The 27,530-nt window shown below is 41.8% G+C and overlaps 2 protein-coding genes, 1 long non-coding RNA gene and 1 other non-coding gene across 10 annotated transcripts in view; 2 read left to right on the forward strand and 2 right to left on the reverse strand.

Moving 5' to 3' along the window:
- Positions 1–3,691, forward strand: part of LOC139537235 (relaxin receptor 1-like) — a 35,556-nt gene extending 31,865 nt beyond the window's left edge. For 5 of the 7 annotated variants that reach the window (XM_071338333.1, XM_071338335.1, XM_071338331.1 and 2 more), the window contains 6 exons: positions 204–275; positions 361–432; positions 1,118–1,347; positions 1,519–1,929; positions 2,145–2,357; positions 2,452–3,691. In XM_071338333.1, coding sequence (XP_071194434.1) covers positions 204–275; positions 361–432; positions 1,118–1,347; positions 1,519–1,929; positions 2,145–2,357; positions 2,452–2,648 — 1,195 coding nt within the window. In that variant the 3' untranslated portion in view covers positions 2,649–3,691. The remainder of the gene's footprint in view (positions 1–203; positions 276–360; positions 433–1,117; positions 1,348–1,518; positions 1,930–2,144; positions 2,358–2,451) is intronic. The other 2 variants (XM_071338329.1, XM_071338330.1) reach the window with 2 other exon arrangements.
- LOC139537236 (stAR-related lipid transfer protein 13-like) overlaps positions 2,913–27,530 on the reverse strand; it is a 37,186-nt gene continuing 12,568 nt past the window's right edge. The window contains exons 3-15 of the mRNA XM_071338336.1: positions 26,445–26,526; positions 20,015–20,078; positions 18,001–18,182; positions 16,662–17,816; positions 12,729–12,902; positions 10,677–10,836; positions 10,246–10,444; positions 9,080–9,290; positions 8,463–8,577; positions 7,893–8,114; positions 6,481–6,698; positions 6,058–6,234; positions 2,913–5,752 (exon numbers count right to left, since the gene is read on the reverse strand). Of these exons, the coding sequence (XP_071194437.1) occupies positions 5,635–5,752; positions 6,058–6,234; positions 6,481–6,698; positions 7,893–8,114; positions 8,463–8,577; positions 9,080–9,290; positions 10,246–10,444; positions 10,677–10,836; positions 12,729–12,902; positions 16,662–17,816; positions 18,001–18,182; positions 20,015–20,078; positions 26,445–26,526 (3,077 nt within the window). The 3' untranslated portion in view covers positions 2,913–5,634. The remainder of the gene's footprint in view (positions 5,753–6,057; positions 6,235–6,480; positions 6,699–7,892; positions 8,115–8,462; positions 8,578–9,079; positions 9,291–10,245; positions 10,445–10,676; positions 10,837–12,728; positions 12,903–16,661; positions 17,817–18,000; positions 18,183–20,014; positions 20,079–26,444; positions 26,527–27,530) is intronic.
- Positions 17,930–18,006, reverse strand: trnaa-ugc (transfer RNA alanine (anticodon UGC)). Its single transcript has one exon. It is a non-coding gene; the product is annotated as a tRNA-Ala (tRNA).
- Positions 24,450–26,203, forward strand: LOC139536667 (uncharacterized). The gene is made up of 3 exons (XR_011667375.1): positions 24,450–24,705; positions 24,951–25,122; positions 25,247–26,203. It is a non-coding gene; the product is annotated as an uncharacterized lncRNA (long non-coding RNA).

Raw genomic sequence — 27,530 nt, forward strand, 5'->3', positions numbered from 1 at the left:
TACTGAACGCATTTGATCCGCTTTGTACGATCAAGTAGGCCAAAAGTATAACTTTATATTGTTGAGTTTCAGTTTATTCACTTTACTTTTCATCGATCTGGCATTGAGGCCATGTTGACCACAGAGTGGAGGGGCAATAAATCAAAGTGATATAACCTGCCCTGTATTGATGTCCCCCCCCCCCCCCCCCCTTTTTCACTCAGGAACATCTCAAATAACCCTCTGACTCATATCTATGATGATCAGTTTGACATGTTTGTCAATTTGCAATCTCTGTAAGTAACGTATTTCATACTTATGTAACATGGTTTGCTAGTTTTAGGGAATTTGAGAAATAGTGACTTTTCTGTTTCCCCTCAGGAGTATAGAGGAGGTCGACATACCAAACATCAGTATTCAGATGTTTCGCTCTCTTAGGAACTTGGCCCATATGTGAGTACCGGTATATCTTATGTCTTCATTTATTATTCTTATGTCATCGACATTTAATTTCATGTGTACATACTGTATAAACAGCAAGGCACTAAGCCTGTAGAAGCTGCTAATTTGAATTTCATAATTTCTAAGTAGCTTACTGTAGGCCTAGAGGGTAAAAACGGGCTAAATATAGTATGAGTAAATGTCTAAACATTTGTTGCCAATTACCTGCCAACAACTAATGAATTCATGGCTTTGTATGCATGCATAATACAGGACTATTTGAAAGTGTCTGGTAAGCTTCTTACTTATTAGCAGCTTATACAAGCTTAATTAGGCCACTATACAGCAAATTGACGCCTAAAATGAACAGCTATCTTTCTTGGTGTGTAGTGAGGTCTTGTTACTGCAAATAATGTTCAATCAACAATAATGTTTAATCAGCACAGGTCAGGTCCACACTGCATACAAAGTACCAAAGCCTGGTTAGAGGCCAATTCAGCACTGTATTTAACTACATCCATTTGTCAGCTAATTATTCTCTGACAAAGCATACTGTATACCCTAAACAAACCTGTCAACTGTCAACCATATCAATATAAAAGTGAAACTGTCAACATGATCAATAATAAAACTTCAGAAGGAAGTTTGTTGAAAAGTGATTAATTGTGATATTGTCATCGTTTTCTTATTTACCCAGTTATTTTAAGAAATTTGAATACTGTGGCTACTCTCCTAATGTGCGAAGTTGTAAGCCAAACACTGACGGGATTTCAACATTTGAGAATCTTCTTGCGAACATCATCCTTCGCGTTTTTGTGTGGGTGGTGGCCTTCATCATCTGCTTTGGCAACGTCTTTGTGATATGCCTGCGGTCTTGCATTGCATCCGAAAACCAGCACCACACCATGGCCATCATATCACTGTGCTGTGAGTAGACTACCTCAACACAATGAGGGCAGCAATCACTTCACATAACTTGTACTTAGCTAACTAATTGTTTTTTGAGATACATTGAGCAGCAGACAGTGCATAAACAACTAATCTCATGAAAAGCTATGCATATGAACTAAGTGCCCTGAAATCCATCACATCTGTTAGGTGCTGACTGCTTGATGGGAGTATACCTGTTCTTCATTGGTGCATTCGACATCAAATACTGTGGAGAGTACAACAGACACGCCCAGCTGTGGATGGAGAGCATGCAGTGCCAGTTGATTGGCTCTCTGGCCATGCTGTCCACTGAGGTGTCAGTCATGCTTCTGACCTACATGACTATGGAGAAGTACCTGTGCATTGTGTTCCCCTTCCACAACTACAGAGCCGGACGTAAACAGACACTCTGCTACCTCATCTTCATCTGGGTCCTGGGTTTCCTAATCGCCGTCATTCCCCTCTGGGACAAGCAGACGTTTGGGAATTACTACGGCAGGAATGGAGTGTGTTTTCCACTTCACTCAGACGAGATGGAGAAACCAGGTGCCCGATGCTACTCCACTGGAATATTTCTGGGTAAGAGGAACATAGAATCCCCACCATCAGGACTGATTCCTGCAAGATAATGAGGACAATATAACGATGAGGATACAATTCCACAGGCCTTGGATTTTGCAATAGCTTTATGCTGATTATGGTTTTGCTGACATAATTCTGTTTTATTCAATGCTTATATCAGGACAGTATATTGTAGTGTAATGAAAGCATGTATTTCACATTTTATCTTTCAGGGTTGAATCTCTTTGCGTTCATCATGATCGTCTTCTCCTACACCAGCATGTTTTACTCTGTACAGAAAACTGCTAAGACAGCAAGACAGTCCATCTACAACAAGGAGGTCTCTATAGCCAAGAGGTTTTTCTTCATTGTTTTCACAGATGCCATGTGTTGGACACCTATATTCCTCCTAAAGATCCTCTCTCTTTTACAAGTGGAAATAGCAGGTAAACCAGATACATGTGGTTGTATGATTACTATTAAATTGCTATAATTTTGTTTAATCTTTGTGGCCTTATCCCCTTCCTCCCTTTCCTCCAGGAACGATCGTTCTATGGGTGGTGATCTTCATCCTGCCCATCAATAGTGCCCTAAACCCCATCCTGTACACCATCACCACCAGCTCCTTCCAGGAGAGACTGAAACTCTGCCTGAAGGCCAAGTGCAAACAGACTGGGCTCAGGGAAACTTCACAAAAAGTATCTGAAGTCTACCAGAACCCCAGCCCTCCTCCTTAACAAAAAGGAACCTCTCAGTCAGGGAGCTGGCCAACCCTCCTGGGTATGCAGGCTTTTATTCCAGTCCTTCTGGAACACACCTGATTCAGATCAAGATCTTGCAGATCATCTGATTTAATAGGATCAGTGTGTTTTAGCAGGGCTTGAGCAAAGCCTGCATACCGAGTAGCTCTCCAGGAGGAGGGTTGGCTATCCATGCTCTTATGTATTTGATAGGGAGAGTGATGTATTCATGTAATCATTCTTTACCAGCAAGAGAACAAATTCTCTGGGAACCAATTTATTGCCAAATGTTTTGTGTGAATACATAATGTACAGTTCCTGTAAACACAGATGTGCAGAATCAACGTATTTTCCCTACCCAAATTACACTGAGTATACCAAACATTAGGAACACCTTCCTAATATTGAGTTGCACACCCCCCCTCCCCTTTTGACCTCAGAACAGGTCTCTGCAAGGCATCTACTACCATACCCCATTCAAAGGCACTTTAATCTTTAATTTGTCTTGCCCATTCACCCTCTGAATGGCACACATAATTCCACATCTCAATTGTCTCAAGGCTTAAAAATCCTTCTTTAACCTGTCTCCTCCCCTTCATCTACACTGATTGAAGTGGATTTAACAAGTGACATCAATAAGGGATCACAGCTTTCACCTGGATTCACATAGGTCAGTCTGTCATGCAAAGAGCATCTGTTCTTAATGATTTGTAAACTCATTGCACATGCATTGTAGAAATGTATAATAAAAAAATCAATGGAATTGAAACAGTGTAAATTAGTAATATGTTTCAGGTTTTAGTGTGTGACATTTGGTAAATTTCACATACTGATGCAGTGATACAGCTTGCTTCAAGCTCAACTGTGACAAGAAAATAAACAAGAATACAAATTATGGTGGTGAAAAAGGGGCCGGGGGATTTAGGGAGAGAATACACATTTCACAACATCTATTGCTTTTGTAATATGTTTACAGTCAGAGCCGTGTAATACAAATAGGTAGTAAATGGAGAATAAAGAGTAATAGATGAGACAAAGACGTTGTGGGCTAAGATGTTAAGTTATTTACTACTGCTTCAATGATAAGTATAACAGCCTGTTATGTGTTACAAAAAATGATTAAGTTAAAAATGCACTGTAGTTCACAGAACTGTGTTTATGGTTATTGTTTCCACACAATTGTTTAAATTATTCAATGGGCGTAATTCCAGTTAGGAGCACTGGTTACTAGTGTATGTACTGTATGTAAAGCATATGGCATAAGAAAACACTGAAAAAGGTTAAAGGCATTCAGTCATTGCATAACTCGGATTAAGATTAGATCAAACAAAACATCATCCCTGTACATAATGCCCAACAGAAAAATAAGACCATGGACCATGGTTACATTCTGTACAGACACTTATAGTCACTTACATACTGGTAGTCACATTCATAGGACTCAATCATACAGACATAAATAAAACACTGATTACTGAGACACAATAGATAGGGAAGATACCGAGTCAGTTGTACAACTGAATGCCTTCAACTGAAATGTGTCTTCCACATTTAACCCAAGCCCTCTGAATCAGAGCGGTGCAGGGGGCTGCCTTAATCAACATCCATGTCCACGGCACCCAGGGAACAGTGGGTTAACTGCCTTGCTCAGGGGCAGAACAGCAGATGTTTACCTTGTCAGCTCGGGGATTCGATCCAGAAAACTTCCGGTTACTGGCCCAACGCTCTGACCACTAGGCTACCTGCCACACTTACAGCAAATCAGCAAGCTACACTAACGTTTCCTAAAGCTCGGGCTGTCTGTCCACTGTGGAGCATGCTACAATCCTTTCCCATTCTATAGCAAATTACCCATGAATATATATTTAACTGACATCAATGTTTGATTTATTTTAACGTTTGAGCTCCGCGCTTATATCTTATAGTTTGGGCCTTGGTGAAAAGATATTTGCCCATTTAAAAAAATGTCTCTGTTCCTATTTTTAAACTTCTGAAGATCTGGGGAAGAAGACTGATCCCTAGAGCTCAGCAGCTAAATTAAAGTGAGAGGAGGTTAACCAGTTAGACTTATAAAGATAGGAGTAAAAGGAAGAGACATAACAGGAAGTCCAGAGTAGAGCCCCCTCTTCAGATGTTTATCATGCAGTGTGTGATGATAAACACTTGAGTAATACAAGCAGTTGATGAGAATGTACAGCCGAAGCAAGGCCTGGGAGGGGGGTCTACTAAGCTAACATGGAATTGTTTTAAGATGGTCATACCATGGATCATTTAGCTATTTGATTTCGAATTTTAGGACCCCTGTCAGTATGAAAAAAGAATATTAAAACCTTTTTTTAATAAAATATTGAATTTGGCCTTTACTACTATAACCCATAGAAATACATTGAGTAACACACAAATGAATGGCAAAACAGAGTCAAAAAAATATATCATAAGGAATAAGTTTTTGAAGTGTCTGTCCGATATCTAGGAGATATAAGAAAGCTCACTAGCACCCACTAAGATGTCTCAGTAAGCAACCCTTTTCTCTCTAACATCTAAGTATGTTTGCATCATCAATACTGGGTTTAGCTATTCAAATAGCAAGGTAAGGTGCCATTCTTATGTTTGAGACGCAGCGAATCACAGTAGTAAAATATATTAGCTCTGTGAATTTATCACAAATTGCATAGCGTACAGAACAAACAGGAATGGATTTTGCATATATAAACTATTTTATTTACTTCAGAGTACTTTTGAATATGTTATCGTGAGTTAATGCATAGACTTGTTTAGAATATTGCTACCAATCCCACAGTGGCTCCTAATGGGGCATCAGAACAATCTGAGAGTCCACATCCTGTCAGTCCTATGTTGATGACACTGTGGAGATTTTGTCAGGTAGATGTAACATAATGCTACAGATTGGCACTCTAAATTTGAGTAATTGTGAGCTGTAGGCAGCATGTGTCTGAGGTGGGCTGTCTGGCCATCTCAGAGCTCAAAGCTTTGTCTCTGTTCCTCTCGCTGTGAGCACAGGGAAGGAGCCCCGTATCCTAGCAACTTCCACTGCACAGAGATGGCCAAACACTTTGCAGTACCACGCAGGTGATCGTCCCCTGAAAAAAATGACAACACAAGGGCAAATAAGACATTCTGATCCAGTTACATACTTCAATAACAGCGGAGGTTCACCCACTCAGAAAGACATATCAATAGCATTCACATTTAGATTATCTTTCACACAACAAATCTATGTTGCATAATTCTTTTCATGGTAATTATGACTATGTTTAAATGGCAAGGTGCAAATTAATTGCATGAACTCGAGGTCAACATGTTGTGCGTAGGCATCAATTAGCCATTTAAATCATCACAAAAAACATGGTGTCCAATAGAAATGAATGCATAGCTGGTTTCCTACCGGAGGTCCGCTCTGCAGTAGTGCGTCAGCCTGGACCGGCCCATCCCAGAGGGCTCAATCAGGAACCGTGAGGTTAGCAGCACTGCCCGTAGCCCCGCTTCCAGGTGAACGTTGTCATGGTCCACAGAGGAGGACACTAGCAGACATAGGCCCCGAGGAAGGTCTCTACACCACCGCCTAATCAGGAGAAAAATACAGCAAGGGTCATTGCTGTCATCTTTGGTTTCAATCAACAGCCTGAAGATTTAACAATTCACCTTACTGAATCAACAACATGTTGACTAACCCTGATAAAAGGGCAGACATAAGAATGATTGGTCTCTGGCCACTGCCCTTCAGTCCATGTCTCCCAATGAGGCCTTGGATAGAGCACCTGGCAAGACAGACAATTATTAAACAGCTATTCTCGTCCGCCATGCGTACCTCAGCACTACGAAGTCCCTGCGGGGATGAGGTGCCATGCTGTCTGTCACATAGTGATACACCTCTGTGTTGTCCTCTAGAGCCTCGATTACACGGCTGTGTAGTAGGTCATCATCCCACAGGTGGCGCTCACGTAGAACTCTGTGCAACACTGTCTGGGGCGGGGCCTCGATCTCTGTGGTCACTTTCCAAAGACGGATGGGATGGCCATCACCTACCTGAAGAGAACAAATGGATTGTGATTTTATGGTTCAGGACTAGACCGTATACTGTAGCTTTAACAAGCTAGCTAACGTGCCTTCACTCTTCAAAGTGGACAGGATTCACTTCATTCCAACAGCAAAAGAAGCTATGCCAAATGGTAAATTAATTTTCCAGTCATACAAAGATTGAAGGCCATACTGTCGTGACAATGTAGGGCAAAATTCAAACTCAATTTCCCGTCAAAATAAAAAAATTGGCAAACATGCTCCTGTGATTGAATGACCGCTAGGGGGCCCCCAACCCAAAACATTTAGAAATAAAATATTTAATATATTTTGTGATGTTGAAAAATTGTCATAAATATATATATATAAATAGTCATCTATTTATTATTATTATTATTATGGAAAGGGAAAGGGGATACCTAGTCAGTTGTACAACTGAATGCCTTCAAATGAAATGTGTCTTCTGCAATTAACCCAATCTCTCTGAATCAGAGAGGTGCAGGGGGCTGATTATTATTATTTGTTGTTATTTTTAATGGAACTCAGTCAGGGTCTCAACTTACTGTTAAGAGTTAGAAAATAAGAATACAAGGTGCAAGGTGCAATTTTGAAATGCGGTAGTGAATTAGCAGTTTTCCACTCGTTATGTCAGTCACTGACAGTCACTCAGTTAGCCTATGTCAACTACATTTTTTTTGATTGCTAAGGTAGTCTAGTCAGCTATCTAAACCTTGTAGTAAACATCACCAAATTACCGACCGGGCACGCAGGGCATGTGCCCAGGAGCCCTGACCTCCAGGGGGCCCCCATTGATTTTGTTAGTCACTCTCACTCGGATATCTTATGAAAAATGTGTAGAATTGCAGGAAATTAGCTTAAAAACTGCAACACTTTCTCTCCGCCCATGGACAAATGTGTAAAATTGCATGAAATTCGTTTTAAAACTGCAAAATGTTCTTTACACCCCATGGCAAAATGAGTAGAATTGCAGGAAATTAACTTCAACACTGAAATGCACTAAAATGTTTTGCCCGTAAGGTGGAAGGGCCCCCCCAACCAAATCTCGCTTAGGACCCTCAAAAGGCTAGAGGCTCTTCTGCCTGCAGGAAAAACTAATATTAGTATGATTGAGCAGTAAATTCTGCTCTTGTATGAGAACAGACAGCATTAGTACCAGCATGCAGCAGAGTCACTGAGCCGTACCTTCTTGTAGGTCAACTCTGTGTTCTCTGGGCCTGGGGCACTGTGCCATCCTTTGCTCTTTGCTATGGCCTCCCTCAGTACAGCTTGGATGTTATCCTCCAGGTAGGCTCTGTAATCCACAGGATTGCCCTTCATGTTCAGGCCCAGGCCGTAGAGAGGGAGTGGCTGGGCATCTGCTGCGACGTAGGACTTCCGCGACTGCAACATCATCTCATGAGGGATCTGTCACGTCAAATAAGAGGGCAATTGGGTTATTTTTTAAATGAATTACAGAGATGTATATAGCAGTTTTCATGAATGTATAGTGTAGCCTACTGAATTCCTCTGAAAGTACATCAAGTTCATATCCGATATCACATTTATTCTATGTACGGTACACTGTGAAAACATGATTATTTCAGTCATTCTAAAACAAATCTTTCTTAAAAATAAACCAGTCACATTTTTTTTTACAATAGTCAATGCAGCTGGATGGTCTTTTGGTAGAGACTGATTGTCCTGAAGGATCATGCTATTCAGAACAGAGATAATTTACTTCAAGGACTGTAGATGCACTATTCTGTATAATACCTGGAATAATTTCTTGCATTCCACAATCATGTGGCTGAGCCCTTGACTGGCAGCCATGTTCTCACTCAGGTCCTTGTGGTCTGGTTTTCCACCTGCCCCCTTTCGGTGGATTAATCTGGCAGAAAGATGGAACACTGTCAACACACGTCACAGTCATCCTCTAAGCTTTGAGTTCAATCACAGTACAATGTTGTCAATATGCAGCATGTGATGAGGAAATAGTCAAGAGGAAAATTAATGGTCCAACACTGTCTGACCTCTGTAGTTTTGTTTGGGCTCCATTTTGACATGACACATCCATGAGGATGATAATAAGCAGAATGTTGGGTCATTTCTTTAACCCAGAGGAAAACAACTGGTCCAACACTGTCAGTCCTAGGTAGTTTTGTTTGTACAAAATGTTGACTTGAGTCATCAATCAGAATGGGTATAGCGGAGCCACTAAAGCACTCATGTTCCCTAATGGTGATGGATGTAGGAGTGCAAGAGAATACACCAGAGGGAGCTCTGGGAGTCATTTAAAAACAATGATCCAGCTGCAAAGGCATTAAGTGCCATGCAGCACACGCCAAAACAAATCAATACATGCCATGATACACACTCATACCAGTACATACCTAGGGGAGGTGCCCTCCTTCTTGGAGACGTTGAGGTGCAGGATGGAGGGGGCCAGGCACACGGCCAGGTTCCCAGCTGTCATCTGGTTCTCCTCAGCAGAAGCGATGTCACTGAGGAAGTAGAGCAGGGTTTGCAGGACCTCCCGGTTCTCGTCAGGCAGCAGGATGACTGCAGCCTGGGCTGCCTGAAGACGCATGTCCTTAGGGACACCTGGAAAATACACATGACAGATACCATCACCATCTTTGGAATCTCTGATGTTCTGATGTGTAAGATGGTCATTTGACCGAGAACACAAACCAAGGCTGGTGTCTGAACGTCAATTGTTATGTTCATTTTAAGATGCTATTTTAATATATGAGAATTAACCAATGATATCAGGCCACACCCGGTCATGATGACAGACACCTGTGTGTGTCTTTTGACACTATATAAACGAGTCACCCCGCAGTGTTTGTCATTATACCCTGATGAAGACAGCTTGTCTGTTGAAACGTTGGACATTACATTTTTGCATCTGAGATCCTAGAGTGTGCAGCTCTCCTTTATTTTTTTAAGTTTTAAGATCTTAGCATGATAATGAAGAAACTGATGACATCTGAATGAACCTGGTAATTATAGCAGTAGACATTCCATATAGATTACAACCAGACATCAAATCTAGACGATGACTTAATGCCATGTTTGTAAAACCTCTATAAATCCTAACTGCAGCTGAAAAATCCTAGCTGGGGGACATCATAGAGTACTGTATCATTATTATGCCTCTCAATAAGCTGATTGACTTCTCAGAGGAGACTATCTAGTCAATGATTTAAATCTGAGAATTATGTGCTGAGGGGTAATCTGAGGGGTAAGTAGACACAGGAGTTCAGTGCTTTCCAGAGTGGGTGGGGAGCACTTAGAGCAGGGATGGGCAACTTTGGGGCTACAAAAAATGTGAACTCCTCATGAGGGTCCCCAGTGACTTTCAGTGACTGACATAACAAGAGAAAAACGACTGATGCACAACTACCTTTCAAAATTGCACTATTCTAACTCTCAACAGTAACGTTTTTTGGGGGGGGTCGGTGGGGCCGCTTTTGTAAATTGATCCACGGGCCTACAAAAGGGGGGGGCCCACAGGCCGCCAGTTGCCCTCCCTGACTTAGAGCCACTGACTCACACTGGTAGATCTGCAGGAAGGTATCAGTGAGCTTGGTGGTGAGGACGGGCTCAGGCAGGTCTCTGAAGTACTGTTTCAGCAGGTCGGCCACATCGTAGGCTGATTGGCCCTGGTAGCTCACATGATCTGGAGAATTTTCATTCAGCTTACGCAGAGTCTGGATCCTAGACTTCACCCCAGACTTACGGAAAATGCCAACCTTGACAGGAAAAGTAGAGAAAAACTTTTATTAATGTCACTGATGTATTAGCATAATTCATAAACTTCAATGCATTATCATATATAATGTATCACCAAGTACATGAAATCTCACTACAATGGAAATAACATAATATATCTAGAGTGGAACACATACTAAAGTTATAAGGTTTTACACACAATGTAGCATGAGGGAACATATGATCACTTTGAGGGGATGAGAGTGAATGTACCTTTTCCAGACATTGGCTGCGGAGGTAGCGCATGGCCTGCTGAATGCCCTGGGGTAGGGGTTGCCCACTCCTTTGGACATTGATGATTGGCGGGACACCAAAAACCTGCTTGTCCCTGTAGTCAGGGACCTTACTTCTCTTCATAAACTTAGGAATTGACCTGCCAAAACGGAGGAAAAGGGAGATTCAATCTTTTCATGTAGATATCAGCATGTAGGTTGTTAGCTGAAATACATGTAATAATTCATATCTCGAAATTCATAGCATACTAACAGCCTCTGTAGCGATGTAGTTTTTTTTTTGCATATTCCTATTTATTTCCGCAACAACCCACTCCCCAATCCAAAATTGTAATCAAGCTAGTTGCCTCCTAAAGACATGAATGACATCGGGCAAAAAGGGTGGGCTATCGCTGATCATACATGTTGATGATTGATGCACATCTGCTAGTTAGCTAGCTCAATAACTTTTTTATTGATTGTGATTCATCTTCAGTGCTCCTAAATAATAACTTAATAATATAATATTCATAATATTTCAACTCATGATATATGGCTGGCTGGCTAGTAGCCTGTGTGGATATTTTAGTATATGGCGGTTAGCTAAAGTCGACTACCGCTGTGGCTGCTGCTGACACACATGTGCAACTCCCAACTGAAGAAAGGAGGGAGTTGGGTCATAGGTGCAGCTCCTCTTTATGTCTTTCTGCCTCTCTCTGCTGCACATATCAGCCAAACAGAACGAATATTGATGATGATGTAAATCAAGTGTTATCAAGTGTTAATCAAATGTTCTGCTGCAGCTGTGGCAGTACTGTTGATATTTAAAATAGGTAGCTTGCTACACACACTCACGCATCTCAAGACATGTTTGGATACCTGCGCGCCCGGTATACCGGGAAACAGATGCAACCGATCATGCGGGAGCTCCAGGGCAAGATCAACAAGCGCAATCAACTGACGGGGTCCGGGGCGGGGGGTGGCGAACTTGATGACATGACAACGACTTGCGGGCAGTGGGATCAGAACAACAACAAAAACTGTATACAAAAAAAACTATATTCCCTCCCAAAACTGCACTTGGTGAGTGGGAGGGCAAGGGGCAGGTGCTCAAGCACAGGTAGACTATCTGTGCACGTGCCTGACCACAGGTAACATTAGATATTTTCCCTGGACATCTGTCTTTTTTTATATGAAAACTGTTTGGTCTAACAGTTTCCATTTTGTCTGTTGAATATTCACATAATGCTTTTTCAGCTGAGGGAAGAAGCTTAATTGGGTGACAGTACAAGAGGGGAGATACATTAAAGTTGGAACCTTTTAGTATGGAGAATAAAACCTGCTAATTCACTGCTGACAACTGAGCGTGTCCTAAAATGGCCATTGCAAAGAAAAGGGGGATACCTAGTCAGTTGTTCAACTGAATGCATTCAACTTAAATGTGTCTTCCGCATTTGAATCAGAGAGGTGTGGGTGGCTGCCTTAATCGACATCCACATCATCTGCGCCTGGGGAACAGTGGGTTAAGTGCCTTGTTCAGGGGCAGAATGACAGATTTTTTACCTTGTCAGCTCAGGGATACGATCCAGTAACCTTGTGGTTACTGGCCCAACGCTCCTACCCGCCAGGCTACCTAGTTTCTTTATGTAGGAAAATGTGATTTACTTTGGAGAAGCATGAGTCATCCGAATAGGAAATAAGAGCCTGAACGAGAGACGATTGTGAAATTGTTCAAATCAAACTTTTTAACAGCCATCTTTATGAAAAGCAGATGTAACTGTTATAATCCTATACATTAGCTGCAGACATGTAGATCAAAGGCCTTGCCATATGGAACAATGAATACAATTAATTTTAAAAAGCAACATCCTGACCACAAACAAAGCAATACTTGCTTCTGAGTAATTGGAAACATGAATCTCTTGAAATGAACCTTTCATTCCCTGGTTAAATGCATATCAAAGGTCAGTATAATAGAGTGCACTTCCCTACGTATTGGCCTTTATCTCAATTTCAGTCTCCACTCTCCAGTTCCCAAGGGCCCTCCACTCACCAGCTCCAGCCATGTTTGTTGGGTTCGCAGTACTTCTCCATGATAGCAGTGAGCCGGAGCAGAGATAACTTCTGCAGCAGGTTGAGCTGAGCGGCTGACTGGCGGTTAATCTCCTGGGAGGCTGAAGTCAGGCTCGGCCTGTGAGAGTTCTGGAAACTATACCACCTTAGCTTCCTAGAGAGAGGGGAAATGTAATGGGAATAAAGGTGAATGTTGATCGATAGAGATGCTATGAGCATCCATTTGTGGTATTTCTTAGAGACGGTTAAATTGTTTCATTCATGTGTCTTTACTATTATACTCTGTCTAAACTTCAAGAGCTATTTAAAATGTTGTAAAAATATGGATGAACCTGAACATGTTATCTTCATGTTTATAACATAATGTGTATAATAATGTACACTCAGTGACCAGTTTATTAGGTACACCACCCCGTTCACAAAAATGGTTCGCTCCTGCAGACAGTGAGTCACATGGTCGTGGCTTGCTATATAAAGCAGGCATCGAGGCATTCAGTTACTGTTCGATTGAAAATGAGTGACCTAAGTGACTTTGAGTGAGGCATGATCATCAGCGCTAGGCGCGCCGGTTCCGGTATATCAGAAACATCCAGCCTCCTGAGCTTTTCACGCATGACAGTGTCTAGGTTTTACCGAGAATGGTGTGACAAACAAAAAACATTCAGTCAGCGGCAGTCCAGTGGGCGAAAGCAGCTCTTGATGACAGGTCGAAGGAGAATGGCAAGAATTGTGCAAGCAAACAGGTGGGGCACAAACATACAGTACAACAGTGGTGTGTAGAACTGCATCTCGGAACGCACAACTCGTCGGTCCTGGTCATAGATGGGCTATTGCAGCAGACGACCACACTGGGTTCCACTCGTATTAGCTAAAAACAAGAAGAAGCGGCTCCATTGGGCACGCGATCACCAACACTGTGTTAAGCAGAGCGACACAGGGGAACACAAGAGCAGACTCAGATGAGGAAACAGGGATGAATGAACCAAATATTTATTGTTACACAGGGAGATATGGAGTGCAGATCCGGGTAAGCTCGGATGAGTTGCAGAAAAACCAGACATGGAGACTGAGGTTGGAATTAGCTGAGTAGAACAGGGTAAACAGGTCCTGAGGGGAATCCAAGGTAGTGGTGGTGAGTAAAATCCAGAGCAAGGTAGTTGGGTGGTGAGATGTGGAACAGGAGCCAGCGACAGAGCGGTAATGAGCAGAGATTACAATCTGGCAGAGCGGAAGTGGCAGGACTGAGTATTTGTAGAGGTCTTCATTATGGAACAAGTTGCAACTGGTAGGGATCTACTCTGACTCCAGCACACCTGTCTCCAACCACACAATCACACAGAGAGGGAGAGGGAGAGAGAGAGTGTACAGGGATAGTACGTGCAGGTCAAGAAGACACAGGACGAAGACCAGAGAGCGCAGCAGGAGCAGATGTGACACACTGGGCAATTGATGAGTGGAAAAACATTGCCTGGTCTGACGATTCCTGGTTCCTGTTGCATTATGCTGATGGCACAGGAGGGAATGACGGACGTTTTACAGGCTCCTGACCAATTGTGCAATTTTGAGTATGTTTTTGCGCTTATCTTAACTTCTTTTGTACATAATGTTTCCGCCATATTTTCCTATGACCGAAAATAGCTTCTGGACATCAGAACAGCTATCATTAACCTCTATTTGGACGAGAACTTCTACTTCAATGAGTCGGTTAAAAGACATTGATTATCGCGGACCAGGCCCAAATCCCTGACACTCGAAGGAGGAGACGGCGCTATAGAGGCTGACGTGTGGGAGACCTGGCGAGACTACATCGGATAGAGGATAAATCGCCTCTACCCTCCGTTCTATTGGCAAATGTGCAATCACTGGAGAATAAACTGGATGAGCTCCGTTCGAGACTATCGATGTGATCTGAAGAACTGTAAAATCCTATGTTTCTCAGAGTCGTGGTTGAACAAGGACATGGTATATTAAGGACACCTGCTTTTTCAATTTCATAGACAAACCAGGTGAAACCACGTCAAAGCTATGATCTCTTATTAATGTCACTTGTTAAATTCACTTCAAATCAGTGTAGATGAAAGGGAGGAGACAGGTTAAAGAAGGATTTCTAAGCCTTGAGACAATTGATACATGGATTGTGTATGTGTGCCATTCAGAGGGTGAATGGGCAAGACAAAAGATTTAAGTGACTTTCAACGGGGTATGGTAGGAAACACCAGTTTGTGTCAAAAACTGCAATGCTGCTGGCTTTTTCACGCTCAACAATTTCCCGTGTGTTTCAAGAATGGTCCACCGGGGGGGGGGGGGGGGTCAACTCAATATCTCAATATTAGGAGGGTGTCCTTAAATGTTTTGTACACTCAGTGTAAATCTAGCTGTTTTTTCTATACTTCGGCAGGACAGAACGGCTGCGTCGGGGAAGCTCAGAGGAGGGGGTGTGTGTCTCCTTGTTAGCAACAACTGGTGTGCGATCTGTAATGTTAGAATACCTCATAATAAGCTGTAGACCACACTATTTACCAAGAGAGTTTTGATCTATATTTTTCGTAGCTGTCTATTTATCACCACAAACCGATGCTGGCACTAAGACCGCACTTAAGGAGCTGTATAAGAACATAAGCAAACAAGAAAATGCTCACCCAGAGGCGGCACTCCTAGCGGCCGGTGACTTTAATGCATGAAAATTGAAATCTGTTTTACCTCATTTCTATCACCTTTACTACACACACAGAGATGCATACAAAGCTCCTCCTCAACCTCCATTTGGCAAATCTGACCATAACTCTAACCTCCTGATTCAGACATACAAGCAAAAACTCAAACAGGGCGTGCCAGTGACGCACTCAATACAGAAATGGTCCAATGAGGCGGATGCTAAGATACAGCCCTGTTTCGCAAGCACAGACTGTTCCGTGATTCATCCGATGGCATTGAGGAGTTTACCACATCAATCACCGGCTTCAGTGCATTGAGGACGTCGTCCCCACAGTGACACTACATTTACAGTACTAGTCAAAAGTTTGGATACACCTACTGAATCAATATTTTTTATTTATTTTTAATATTTTCTACATTGTAGAATAATAGTGAAGACATCAAAACTATGAAATAACACATGGAACACATGGAATCATGTAGTAACTAAAAAAGTGTTAAACAAATTAAAATATATTTTATATTTGAGATTCTTAAAAGTAACCACCCTTTGCCTTGATGAAAGTTTTGCACACTCTTAGTGCTTCTTTTGTAAATTATGTCTGAGTATTGGAGCTTGCCCCTGGCTATGCATAAATAATTGAAACAAGAAAATGGTGCCATCTGGTATGCTTAACATAAGGTATTTAAAATTATTTTTACTTTTGATACTTAAGAATATTTTAGCAATTACATTTACTTTTGATACTTAGTATATTTAAAGCCAAATACTTTAAGACTTTTACTCCAGTAGAATTTTACTGGTTGACTTTTACTTTAATCATTTTATATGAAGGTATCTTTACTTTTACTCAAGTATGACAATTGGGTACTTTTTCTATTTATTTATTTCTATTAAAAATAGTTTTTTAAATGTTTTCTACTATTTCTCTTTTTTCTCTGCATTGTTGGGAAGGGCCTCTAAGGGCCTCTTCACTGAGTGAAACACCTGTTGTTTATGAAGCATGTGACAAATAACATTTGATTTGAGTCAGGATTTGGCATAAGTAGAATGAGTCCATGAGTCCATGGCCCATCCTGACTTGTGTCAACCTGCTGGTGTAATAGTATGGGGAATGTTTTTCTGGCACACGTTAGGTCCCTTGATACCAATTGAGCAACGTTTCCACGCCACAAAGAATTCAGGCTGTTTGGAGGCAAAGCAGGGTCTGACCTGGTACTATGTACCTAATAAACTGGCAGCTGAGTGTATGTTTACCTGCTTGGCCTGGTTAAGGAAGCGCCCACTCCTGAGTCCCTCCTTTCTCTCATCTCAACATCCTCCACCTCATTCAATGAGTTTCCTGTGCTGTCGTAGTCACTGGCCATTGTGCCTACATCTGACATAGACTGCTCCTCAAAATGGAGGCTGGAGGAGCATGCTGTTTCTCTGGTCTCGTCATTGTCCTCCTCCTCATGCTCGTCATTGAGCTCCTGACACCACTGGTCTATATTCTGCTGAAGGCCATGGACATGTTGAAGGATATCATCCAGATGCTCAAATACCTTTTCTCTCAACTCATCTGAACTGCCACTAGCCTCAGGCATATTGTCATAGATGCTCCCCATGGAGGAACACAAGTTCCTTCTTCTAGGAAACATGTTGAAGTCCTGGGAATCCTGACTGCTGCCCAAGGAGAGGTTGACGTCCTCCATCTGCCATCCACCCAGCTCGTGAAAGTTGGAAGTAGTGCACAGGCTCTCGATGGATAGGGATTTGGGGAATGTTCCTGACTTGTGGTCCATTGGCAGATGAACCAGACAATCTATTCCATTTCCATAGCCACTCTTCTGACTAACCTGTTTAGATCCCTTCCACCCTCCCATCTCATAGTCCTCTAGATAGAGCCAACTGTTCTTCACCTTAGCTCTGGCCACAACTGGGAACCTACTGGCTGTAATTCGACAGATCGTATGGGCCTTTCCGCTGTAATTTACACTGCTATTACCTGTAGTGTTCTTTTTTAAACCAGGTAGACTTTCATTGGGAGTGCAATGCAAACTGCCAGGGGTTAGTGGGAGCTGCAGCTGAGTGGTCACAACTTGGCCATCTGTTACTTCCCTCTCTTTCTCTTTTCTCTTGAACAACTCCATTCTCCTCAGGAAGGTCTTGGAACACCTCTTGGTCTTCTCTCTGCAGACAGGAACAGTAACCAGGTCTTTGGCAAATGCAGTTTGGTCCTCACTGCTCAGGGTGGGTCCGTTGAGAGATTGGGAGCCACGGGATTCATGGTGGGAGGTGAGGGTGTAGGGCTCTGCCGTGCTGGTGACCTGACTGAAGGGGGTTCCCCTGCTGGACGTGGTTTCTCTGGTACTCTCCACACTCAGGCTGCTGCTGCTGTGGGTGGAGGTGACCTCCAGGTTACTGAAGTCACTCATGATTTACATTTACATTTAAGTCATTTAGCAGACGCTCTTATCCAGAGCGACTTACAAATTGGAAAGTTCATACATATTCATCCTGGTCCCCCCGTGGGAATTGAACCCTGGTCCCCCCGTGGGAATTGAACCCACAACCCTGGCGTTGCAAGCGCCATGCTCTACCAACTGAGCCACACGGGACCACGCTTTCGCTACTGGCTGAGGCCCTCATGGGGAGCAGGGTGGTGGAGGAGAGGACCTCCACGCTGGGGGATATGTGCGGGGAAAGGGTACGCAGTCGCGACCACGTCTTACTCTCTCGTTGGAAAGCCCAGCGGTCACTGATGGCACACAGGTCATCCTCCTCAGAATCTTCACTCTGCATCAGATGAGACAACAATTAGAGTGCATTTTTTAACATGGATAATTTACATTGACAAGGGCTATGTATACGTGCAAAGTAAATATAGACTTACTTGAGCATGTAAAATGGAATATAAAACAATGATAATATACACTGCTCAAAAAAATAAAGGGAACACTTAAACAACACAATGTAACTCCAAGTCAATCACACTTCTGTGAAATCAAACTGTCAACTTAGGAAGCAACACTGATTGACAATACATTTCACATGCTGTTGTGCAAATGGAATAGACAACAGATGGAAATTATAGGCAATTAGCAAGACACCCCCAATAAAGGAGTGGTTCTGCAGGTGGTGACCACAGACCACTTCTCAGTTCCTATGCTTCCTGGCTGATGTTTTGGTCACTTTTGAATGCTGGCGGTGCTTTCACTCTAGTGGTAGCATGAGACGGAGTCTACAACCCACACAAGTGGCTCAGGTAGTGCAGCTCATCCAGGATGGCACATCAATGCGAGCTGTGGCAAGAAGGTTTGCTGTGTCTGTCAGCGTAGTGTCCAGAGCATGGAGGCGCTACCAGGAGACAGGCCAGTACATCAGGAGACGTGGAGGAGGCCGTAGGAGGGCAACAACCCAGCAGCAGGACCGCTACCTCCGCCTTTGTGCAAGGAGGAGCAGGAGGAGCACTGCCAGAGCCCTGCAAAATGACCTCCAGCAGGCCACAAATGTGCATGTGTCTGCTCAAACGGTCAGAAACAGACTCCATGAGGGTGGTATGAGGGCCCGACATCCACAGGTGGGGGTTGTGCTTACAGCCCAACACCGTGCAGGACGTTTGGCATTTGCCAGAGAACACCAAGATTGGCAAATTCGCCACTGGCGCCTTGTGCTCTTCACAGATGAAAGCAGGTTCACACTGAGCACATGTGACAGAGTCTGGAGACGCCGTGGAGAACGTTCTGCTGCCTGCAACATCCTCCAGCATGACCGGTTTGGCGGTGGGTCAGTCATGGTGTGGGGTGGCATTTCCTTGGGGGGCCGCACAGCCCTCCATGTGCTCGCCAGAGGTAGCCTGACTGCCATTAGGTACCGAGATGAGATCCTCAGACCCCTTGTGAGACCATATGCTGGTGCGGTTGGCCCTGGGTTCCTCCTAATGCGAGACAATGCTAGACCTCATGTGGCTGGAGTGTGTCAGCAGTTCCTGCAAGAGGAAGGCATTGATGTTATGGACTGGCCCGCCCGTTCCCCAGACCTGAATCCAATTGAGCACATCTGGGACATCATGTCTCGCTCCATCCACCAACGCCACGTTGCACCACAGACTGTCCAGGAGTTGGCGGATGCTTTAGTCCAGGTCTGGGAGGAGATCCCTCAGGAGACCATCCGCCACCTCATCAGGAGCATGCCCAGGAGTTGTAGGGAGGTCATACAGGCACGTGGAGGCCACACACACTACTGAGCCTCATTTTGACTTGTTTTAAGGACATTACATCAAAGTTGGATCAGCCTGTAGTGTGGTTTTCCACTTTAATTTTGAGTGTGACTCCAAATCCAGACCTCCATGGGTTGATAAATTTGATTTCCATTGATAATTTTTGTGTGATTTTGTTGTCAGCACATTCAACTATGTAAAGAAAAAAGTATTTAATAAGAATATTTCATTCATTCAGATCTAGGATGTGTTATTTTAGTGTTCCCTTTATTTTTTGGAGCAGTGTACAATGCCATCCAGCAAACTCAGATATACTGTGAAAGTCAGATGCATGTAACAATAGCAGTGGATCTAGTGACTGGCCTGCGCACAAAAAACAGAGACAGATCACATTTACAGGTCTACTCACCTGTTTGCACTGAAAATGGACCTCCAGTCTCATAGAGGCACATTTGTTCAAGGTTGACAGCCTCCTACGTGGAAATGAAAGAGATCAAATGAATAAACATGGGAAATATCCATGTTTCTGGGTTGTTTACAAGTGCAGTGCCAATCAAAATAAGCTAGCCATCTATAAAAACTGTTTTGAGTTTCAAATTTCTTAACAATGACAACCTGAAAGAGAGACATATCGTTGGCTAGATACAGTGGTGCAAAAAAGTATTTAGTCAGCCACCAATTGTGCAAGTTCTCCCACTTAAAAAGATGAGAGAGGCCTGTAAGAGGCCACTTCAACTATGACAGACAAAATGAGAAGAAAAAAATCCCGAAAATCACATTGTAGGATTTTTTTTGAATTTATTTGCAAATTATGGTGGAAAATAAGTATTTGGTCAATAACAAAAGTTTATCTCAATACTTTGTTATATACCCTTTGTTGGCAATGACAGAGGTCAAATGTTTTCTGTAAGTCTTCACAAGGTTTTCACACACTGTTGCTGGTATTTTGGCCCATTCCTCCATGCAGATCTCCTCTAGAGCAGTGATGTTTTGGGGCTGTTGCTGGGCAACACGGGCTTTCAACTCCCTCCAAAGATTTTCTATGGGGTTGAGATCTGGAGACTGGCTAGGCCACTCCAGGACCTTGAAATGTTTCTTACGAAGCCACTCCTTCGTTGCCCGGGCGGTGTATTTGGGATCATTGTCATGCTGAAAGACCCAGCCACGTTTCATCTTCAATGCCCTTGCTGATGGAAGGAGGTTTTCACTCAAAATCTCACGATACATGGCCCCATTCATTCTGTCCTTTACACGGATCAGTCGTCCTGGTCCCTTTGCAGAAAAACAGCCCCAAAGCATGATGTTTCCACCCCCATGCTTCACAGTAGGTATGGTGTTCTTTGGATGCAACTCAGCATTCTTTGTCCTCCAAACACGACGAGTTGAGTTTTTACCAAAAAGTTATATTTTGGTTTCATCTGACCATATGACATTCTCCCAATCTTCTTCTGGATCATCCAAATGCTCTCTAGCAAACTTCAGACGGGCCTGGACATGTACTGGCTTAAGCAGGGGGACACGTCTGGCACTGCAGGATTTGAGTCCCTGGCGGCGTAGTGTGTTACTGATGGTAGGCTTTGTTACTTTAGTCCCAGCTCTCTGCAGGTCATTCACTAGGTCCCCCCGTGTGGTTCTGGGATTTTTGCTCACCGTTCTTGTGATCATTTTGACCCCACGGGGTGAGATCTTGCGTGGAGCCCCAGATCGAGGGAGATTATCAGTGTATGTCTTGTATGTCTTCCATTTCCTAATAATTGCTCCCACAGTTGATTTCTTCAAACCAAGCTGCTTACCTATTGCAGATTCAGTCTTCCCAGCCTGGTGCAGGTCTACAATTTTGTTTCTGGTGTCCTTTGACAGCTCTTTGGTCTTGGCCATAGTGGAGTTTGGAGTGTGACTGTTTGAGGTTGTGGACAGGTGTCTTTTATACTGATAACAAGTTCAAACAGGTGCCATTAATACAGGTAACGAGTTGAGGACAGAGGAGCCTCTTAAAGAAGAAGTTACAGGTCTGTGAGAGCCAGAAATCTTGCTTGTTTGTAGGTGACCAAATACTTATTTTCCACCATAATTTGCTAATAAATTTATAAAAAATCCTACAATGTGATTTTCTGGATTTTTTTTCTCATTTTGTCTGTCATGGTTGAAGTGTACCTATGATGAAAATTACAGGCCTCTCTCATCTTTTTAAGTGGGAGAACTTGCACAATTGGTGGCTGACTAAATACTTTTTTGCCCCACTGTAGGTAGTTAAACTCGTAGGTATTGATAAGAAAAATGTGAATTCACAAAAACAAATCATTCTGTTTTTCATGTCAGTAGCTAGGTTCCATCCAATTGGCAACAGATTTTCTGGTGAATAAAAAAAAAAATCTACATGAATAAAATATGCGCATTTTCCCACCGGAGACGTTTTTTCATCAAATTGTGCATGATGACATAGCACACATAAAAGTTAAATGGGTTACCATCGCACTTTCAACTCTGCTGATGGTTTTGTCTCTAAAAATGTTGTGTTATATAGCGAATGTGCCCAATCTGGTATTGGCACATGCGCTCTAGCCAACAGCTCACAGATACAGCCTGGTATTTGCTACATGATGAAATTATTACGGACAAAAGAGTGAGATCATTTTTATTTGTCAAACAGCAGCCAAGCATCAATCATCATGTCACCAGAATAAGACCCTCGACATTTATTGGAAAGTAGCATCAAGCATCATCATCATGCACTTTCACCACCCTGTGAAGTTCATTATAACTTATTTCATCTGTAGCCTATTAAACTGTATGCTTTCCCAAGTCGTAGTGGGAGGACCACACAGCATATCATCGCGTGACTCCAAAAACACTTCAATGTGAGGGTTATTCTATCAATATTTGCGCATTAAAGCATTTCCACCGCCATATCTCGCATAATGTGTAATATTTCTGGTATGTTTTAAGGACCACATACATACCTGGCATCCCTTAGTAATTGTGTTCCAGATCAGTTTGCATCTCATGTATATATTTATATTTTTAAGGGGTTATTTTAGGGCCCATGCGATGGGACTTGATAGTGAATGAAAACACATATGCAAATCCTCCACCCCCCAAAATTGGAATTCAAGAAGGCTCAAACATCTTTGATGGATCAAAATGCATGACTTATCTTTGGAACAGAACATAATTCAGTGCAAGACTATGCAGACATGAAGGCCTTGTAGCCAGGCTGTTCTATTTTTACATCACTCCACCCCAGAGTGAATTTCACACCATGTAAATTGCTGCACCACAGATTTAAATGAGTCTATGTGTGAGGCCTTTCACTAACAGGTTTATTTAGGTTTTTTTTCTCCAAATGATATGTCAAAAAATGTCAAGAGTCAGAAGGTCTACCATTAACTTAATTTTGCTTGATTCGTGACTTTTTGCTGAAGATAGACAACAGTTCAACTTTTCTCATACAGCTCAAAGTTTCAATAGTTGGAACTTGAAGACAGTAAAAAAGTTTGTCTATCTTATTTTTTCATCGTTATTGTATCGTATCATATCGAAGGGCCCCTCTTCACCTTCATTATTTATGCTGGTGTCGAAGACAAGCTATGACATTCACAATACTTTTCCAAAAATTATCTTAAACATGTCGCTGCTTAATGGTAATCAATGTAACAACATCATTATATTTTCATAAGAAATGTGCTATCTTGAGAATTATTTTATTAGTCACACATGCCATGTTCTCAAAAAATGATCAATTCAATATTTTTTAGAATGCCCAGCTGTCCTATATTTTGTTAAGTATATTTGTATTCTGGGAACATAGATTCATAGCTACTCCTCTGAGGAGAACCTGATAGCATGTAGTGACTCTCAGAGCTTAAGCGATTGTGGGATTTAATTGGCAACTCAGTCATGTATTTATACTGCTCTTACACACACAAACACACACACACACACACACACACACAGAGAGAAAGAGAGAAATCCTATCAACTCAAATTATAGTTTGCCCATACACCAGAATGCTGTTCAACAGAGTTAATTTATTCATAGATTTGTGCAACTGATGATCGAGTTAATGACTGTTCTAAGATAACATATTACATTGTTTTAATCTTGTCATACCAAGGATTTTTTTTGCAATTTGATTTAGAATTTTGAGACCCGTTAACATAACAAAAAATATATTATAAAAAATGTGGATTTTTATTTTATTTGGTATTACTGCAATTAGCCAATAGAAATGCATTGAATAACAGATTCACTACATGGAACATCAGATAGTCCCCCCAAAAATATCAAAACAAAGTTTGTTCTGAAGTGTCTGTCCTATATCTGAGAGATACAAGAATACCGTACTTCCATAATAAGCCTAACAAGACTTCAGACGAGTCTTGTTAGGCTTGTGGGCGTCCTAGAGTGTTTGTGAGAGTCTCATCTTTCAATATTGGTCATAATATTTTGTAGGCCAAACCGTTCGGAAGCTACAGATGTTTTCCTGAGAAGACCAATTTTTGGGATGTCTCATGGTCTGACAAACACCGCTCTAGCTCTGCCACCTTCCACCGCAGATGCAGAAGGGCGACATCAGTAGATGTGGAAACATATCTCTAGCTTAAACAGACGGATTTTGATGGGGATCTTTGTATTATGCGAATTAGATTTCCTCATAGGAGCAGAAATTGTACGGTAAGGGTAATTTAATGAAATGCAAAATCATTACCAGCAATGCATACCCTGAAAAAAAAAATTACGCAAACTTCTTGCAAGTTTGTGGCAAATTTGCTGCAAACGAAATAGTGTGCCACAAAATGTTGCAAGAAGGTTGCCACTAGTGGTGAATCTGCGGCAAACTTTTGGCCACAATAATATTTATTGCCACTAGTAACTAGTTCGGCTGAGGTTTTTTTCTCTCTAGATTCTATTTGAATCTGTGGCAAACCTGGCAAACCAGTATTTATTGGCACTAGCGGCAAACAGTTTACCAGAAACCGTTTCTGGCGGACACATGAGTTCCAAGACCAGTAACCATTGACAAGCAGTCTGGGGGGAAATAAAAATCTGTTGGAAAATGGAAACCAAGCTATGTTGCTAGCTACCTTCCGAAGTTGTCCGGTGAGTGTCTAACTTGTTCAACTTCTTAATAGACTTTGAAATTGTGTTAGCTAATTGATTACTAGTTAGCAATGTCATGTTTTATTGCATAGGGTGGCCCACATTTTATTGATAACGTTACCAGTTTCAATCTGTAAACCACTAACTGACATGCGCTTAGCTAGCTAGTTAGTGATTAGCTAGCTACCTAACATTAGCTATCAGATTTTACACAAGCTTACTAATGATTTGCCTTATATTTTTAGGGATATACTTTTTCACTTTTGAAAATGAATACCCTACCCCCTACCCGTGGTGTTGGAAGAGGCTGCTTTGGGAAGAGGAGGCGTCAACACCCTGGAAAGATATTTGTGATGCACCACTCACTCAATATTTTTTGGGGTGTTACATTTGTGTGTATTCGTCAAGCTTGATAAGGTAATTAAATGCATGTATTGTTCTCATAAATGTTGCCTATTAATTATTTGTTTGTAACAATTCGATCTTTCATTGTTTTAAACTAGCTCATCTTGATCATGTGTTCTTCCTTCTCTCTTTCTAGAAGCACTCAGTTACAAGTCATAAACACTGATTGCGGCCTTCAATCAAACCGAGGACAGAGAAATGTATGTGCACCAGGTCAAGGAATCTCAAATGCATGGCTTTGAAATGTATTTTAACAATAATGAATTAAAAAATAAATAATAATAATTGCCATATTAGGCATAAACAATTTTATGTTGCTTTTCTTTCACCCAAGCCTTATACACCTCGGTCAGGAAGAAGAGACAGCTAGTAGACAACTGTCTCTTAATGATGGAGTCCCCAGTCTAGAGTGAAGATAATAATTAGTTAATTAATTTGAATCAATTGTTTTGAAGCTTGGCTGGAGACAAATCTTGTATACTGTGGCTCTATAGGAACAGTTGACCACACATTAAAAGGTAGATTTAGTAGGCCTAAATCCCGGTTTATGCCAGCTGCATTTGTTTATATAGCATTTATACAAGGCAGAAACATTGTTTCCTTGCTGAAAAATACATACAGTTGAAGTCGGAAGTTTACATACACCTTAGTCAAGTACATTTAAACTCAGTTTTTCACAATTCCTGACATTTAATCCTAGTTAAAATCCCCTGTCTATTGGTTGAAAGCTCATTGCTCTGTTATCACTTGGGCCATGTCAATTCTGTAGTTGCCTGTTTAAACTTCCTAAGGTCAACATCCCCCATAATGTTCACATTTGTCTCATGTACATGTTGTAGCTACCAAAAATATTAAATAAACAATTTATTTGGGAAACATTCAGTCTTTGCTCTTTTTCTATTAGCATGCTGATGATTTCAGTTGTTTTGGATGTATCTTTATCAATAAAGACATTGAATACATACCGTTTAGTATATTTAGTATGTTTAGTTTACTCTGTGAGAAGCAAGTTAATGTAAAGTTATATTTGGTCATGTATATTTGACATTTCAATGTTGTTAATACACAAAGCAACCAAACCCCTGATTTAATTAGCATATTCATAATTTGCAGCAAACAGTACAATATTTGCTAGAAGTTTCCCAGAATTGTTTGCCAGAAGTTCACAAGTCACTGCAAATTTGCAACAGTTCTTTACATATGAAAAGATGAGCTTGCTGCAAATTGGCAAACGATTTGGCGGAACTGTTTGTCAGAAGCTTGTTTTTTCGGCATTAATCATAGTATGAAACTTGGATGCAGACGTGAAAGGTACTGGAAATGTAATGTCTTACCTGCATAGTGACTTCAGTGAATCCTGGTCCAGAAACTCATGGTCTTTTTTCACAGAGGAGATGTCTAACGGAAACAGTGCCGCTGTAGATCAAGAGACATGGATATGTTAATACCTGTGTGTTTTGACACTATTACAATGGGAACTTTACTCTCTCTGCACCAGAGACACCAGAATAACAGCATACGGCCATGTCAAAGTATATGACTGTATGTTTTGCGGGTAGGTTATACTGTTGAGTGATTTGATCAGGTTCTAGGAAAACATGACCAACCTCTGAGATCAAAACCATTTCTTTCTTTGAAACATCAAAGACGCCTTTGGCTGAGGCCAATATAAAATTCATTCCACAGGGCATGTGCAGACATTCATTTTGAGAGACATGTTGCCTGCAGTCGTTGGCAATACATACAGTTGAAGTCGGACGTTTACATACACCTTAGCCAAATACATTTAAACTCAGTTTTTCACAATTCCTGACATTTAATCCTAGTAAAAATTCCCTGTCTTAGGTCAGTTGGGATCACCACTTAATTTTAAGAATGTGAAATGTCAGAATAATAGTAGAGAGAATGATTTATTTCAGCTTTTATTTCTTTCATCGCATTACCAGTGGGTCAGAAGTTAACATACACTCAATTAATATTTGGTAGCATTGCCTTTAAATTGTTTAACTTGTGTCAAACATTTTGGGTATCCTTCCACAAGCTTAGTGTGTTGTCCTTAAGCCATTTTGCCATAACTTTGGAAGTATGCTTGGGGTCATTGTCCATTTGGAAGACACATTTGTGACTGATGTCTTGAGATGTTGCTTCAATATATCCACATAATTTTCCATCCTCATGATGCCATCTATTTTGTGAAATGCACCAGTCCTTCCTGCAGCAAAGCACCCCCCACAACATGATGCTGCCACCCCCGTGCTTCACGGTTGGGATGGTGTTCTTCGGCTTGCAAGCCTCCCCCTTTTTCCTCCAAACACAACAATGGTCATTATGGCCAAACAGTTATATTTTTATTTCATCAGACCAGAGGACATTTATCCAAAAAGTACCATCTTTGTCCCCATGTGCAGTTGCAAACCATA

The sequence above is a fragment of the Salvelinus alpinus genome, chromosome 13 (genome assembly GCF_045679555.1).
Source record: "Salvelinus alpinus chromosome 13, SLU_Salpinus.1, whole genome shotgun sequence".
Classification (NCBI taxonomy): Eukaryota; Metazoa; Chordata; class Actinopteri; order Salmoniformes; family Salmonidae; genus Salvelinus; species Salvelinus alpinus.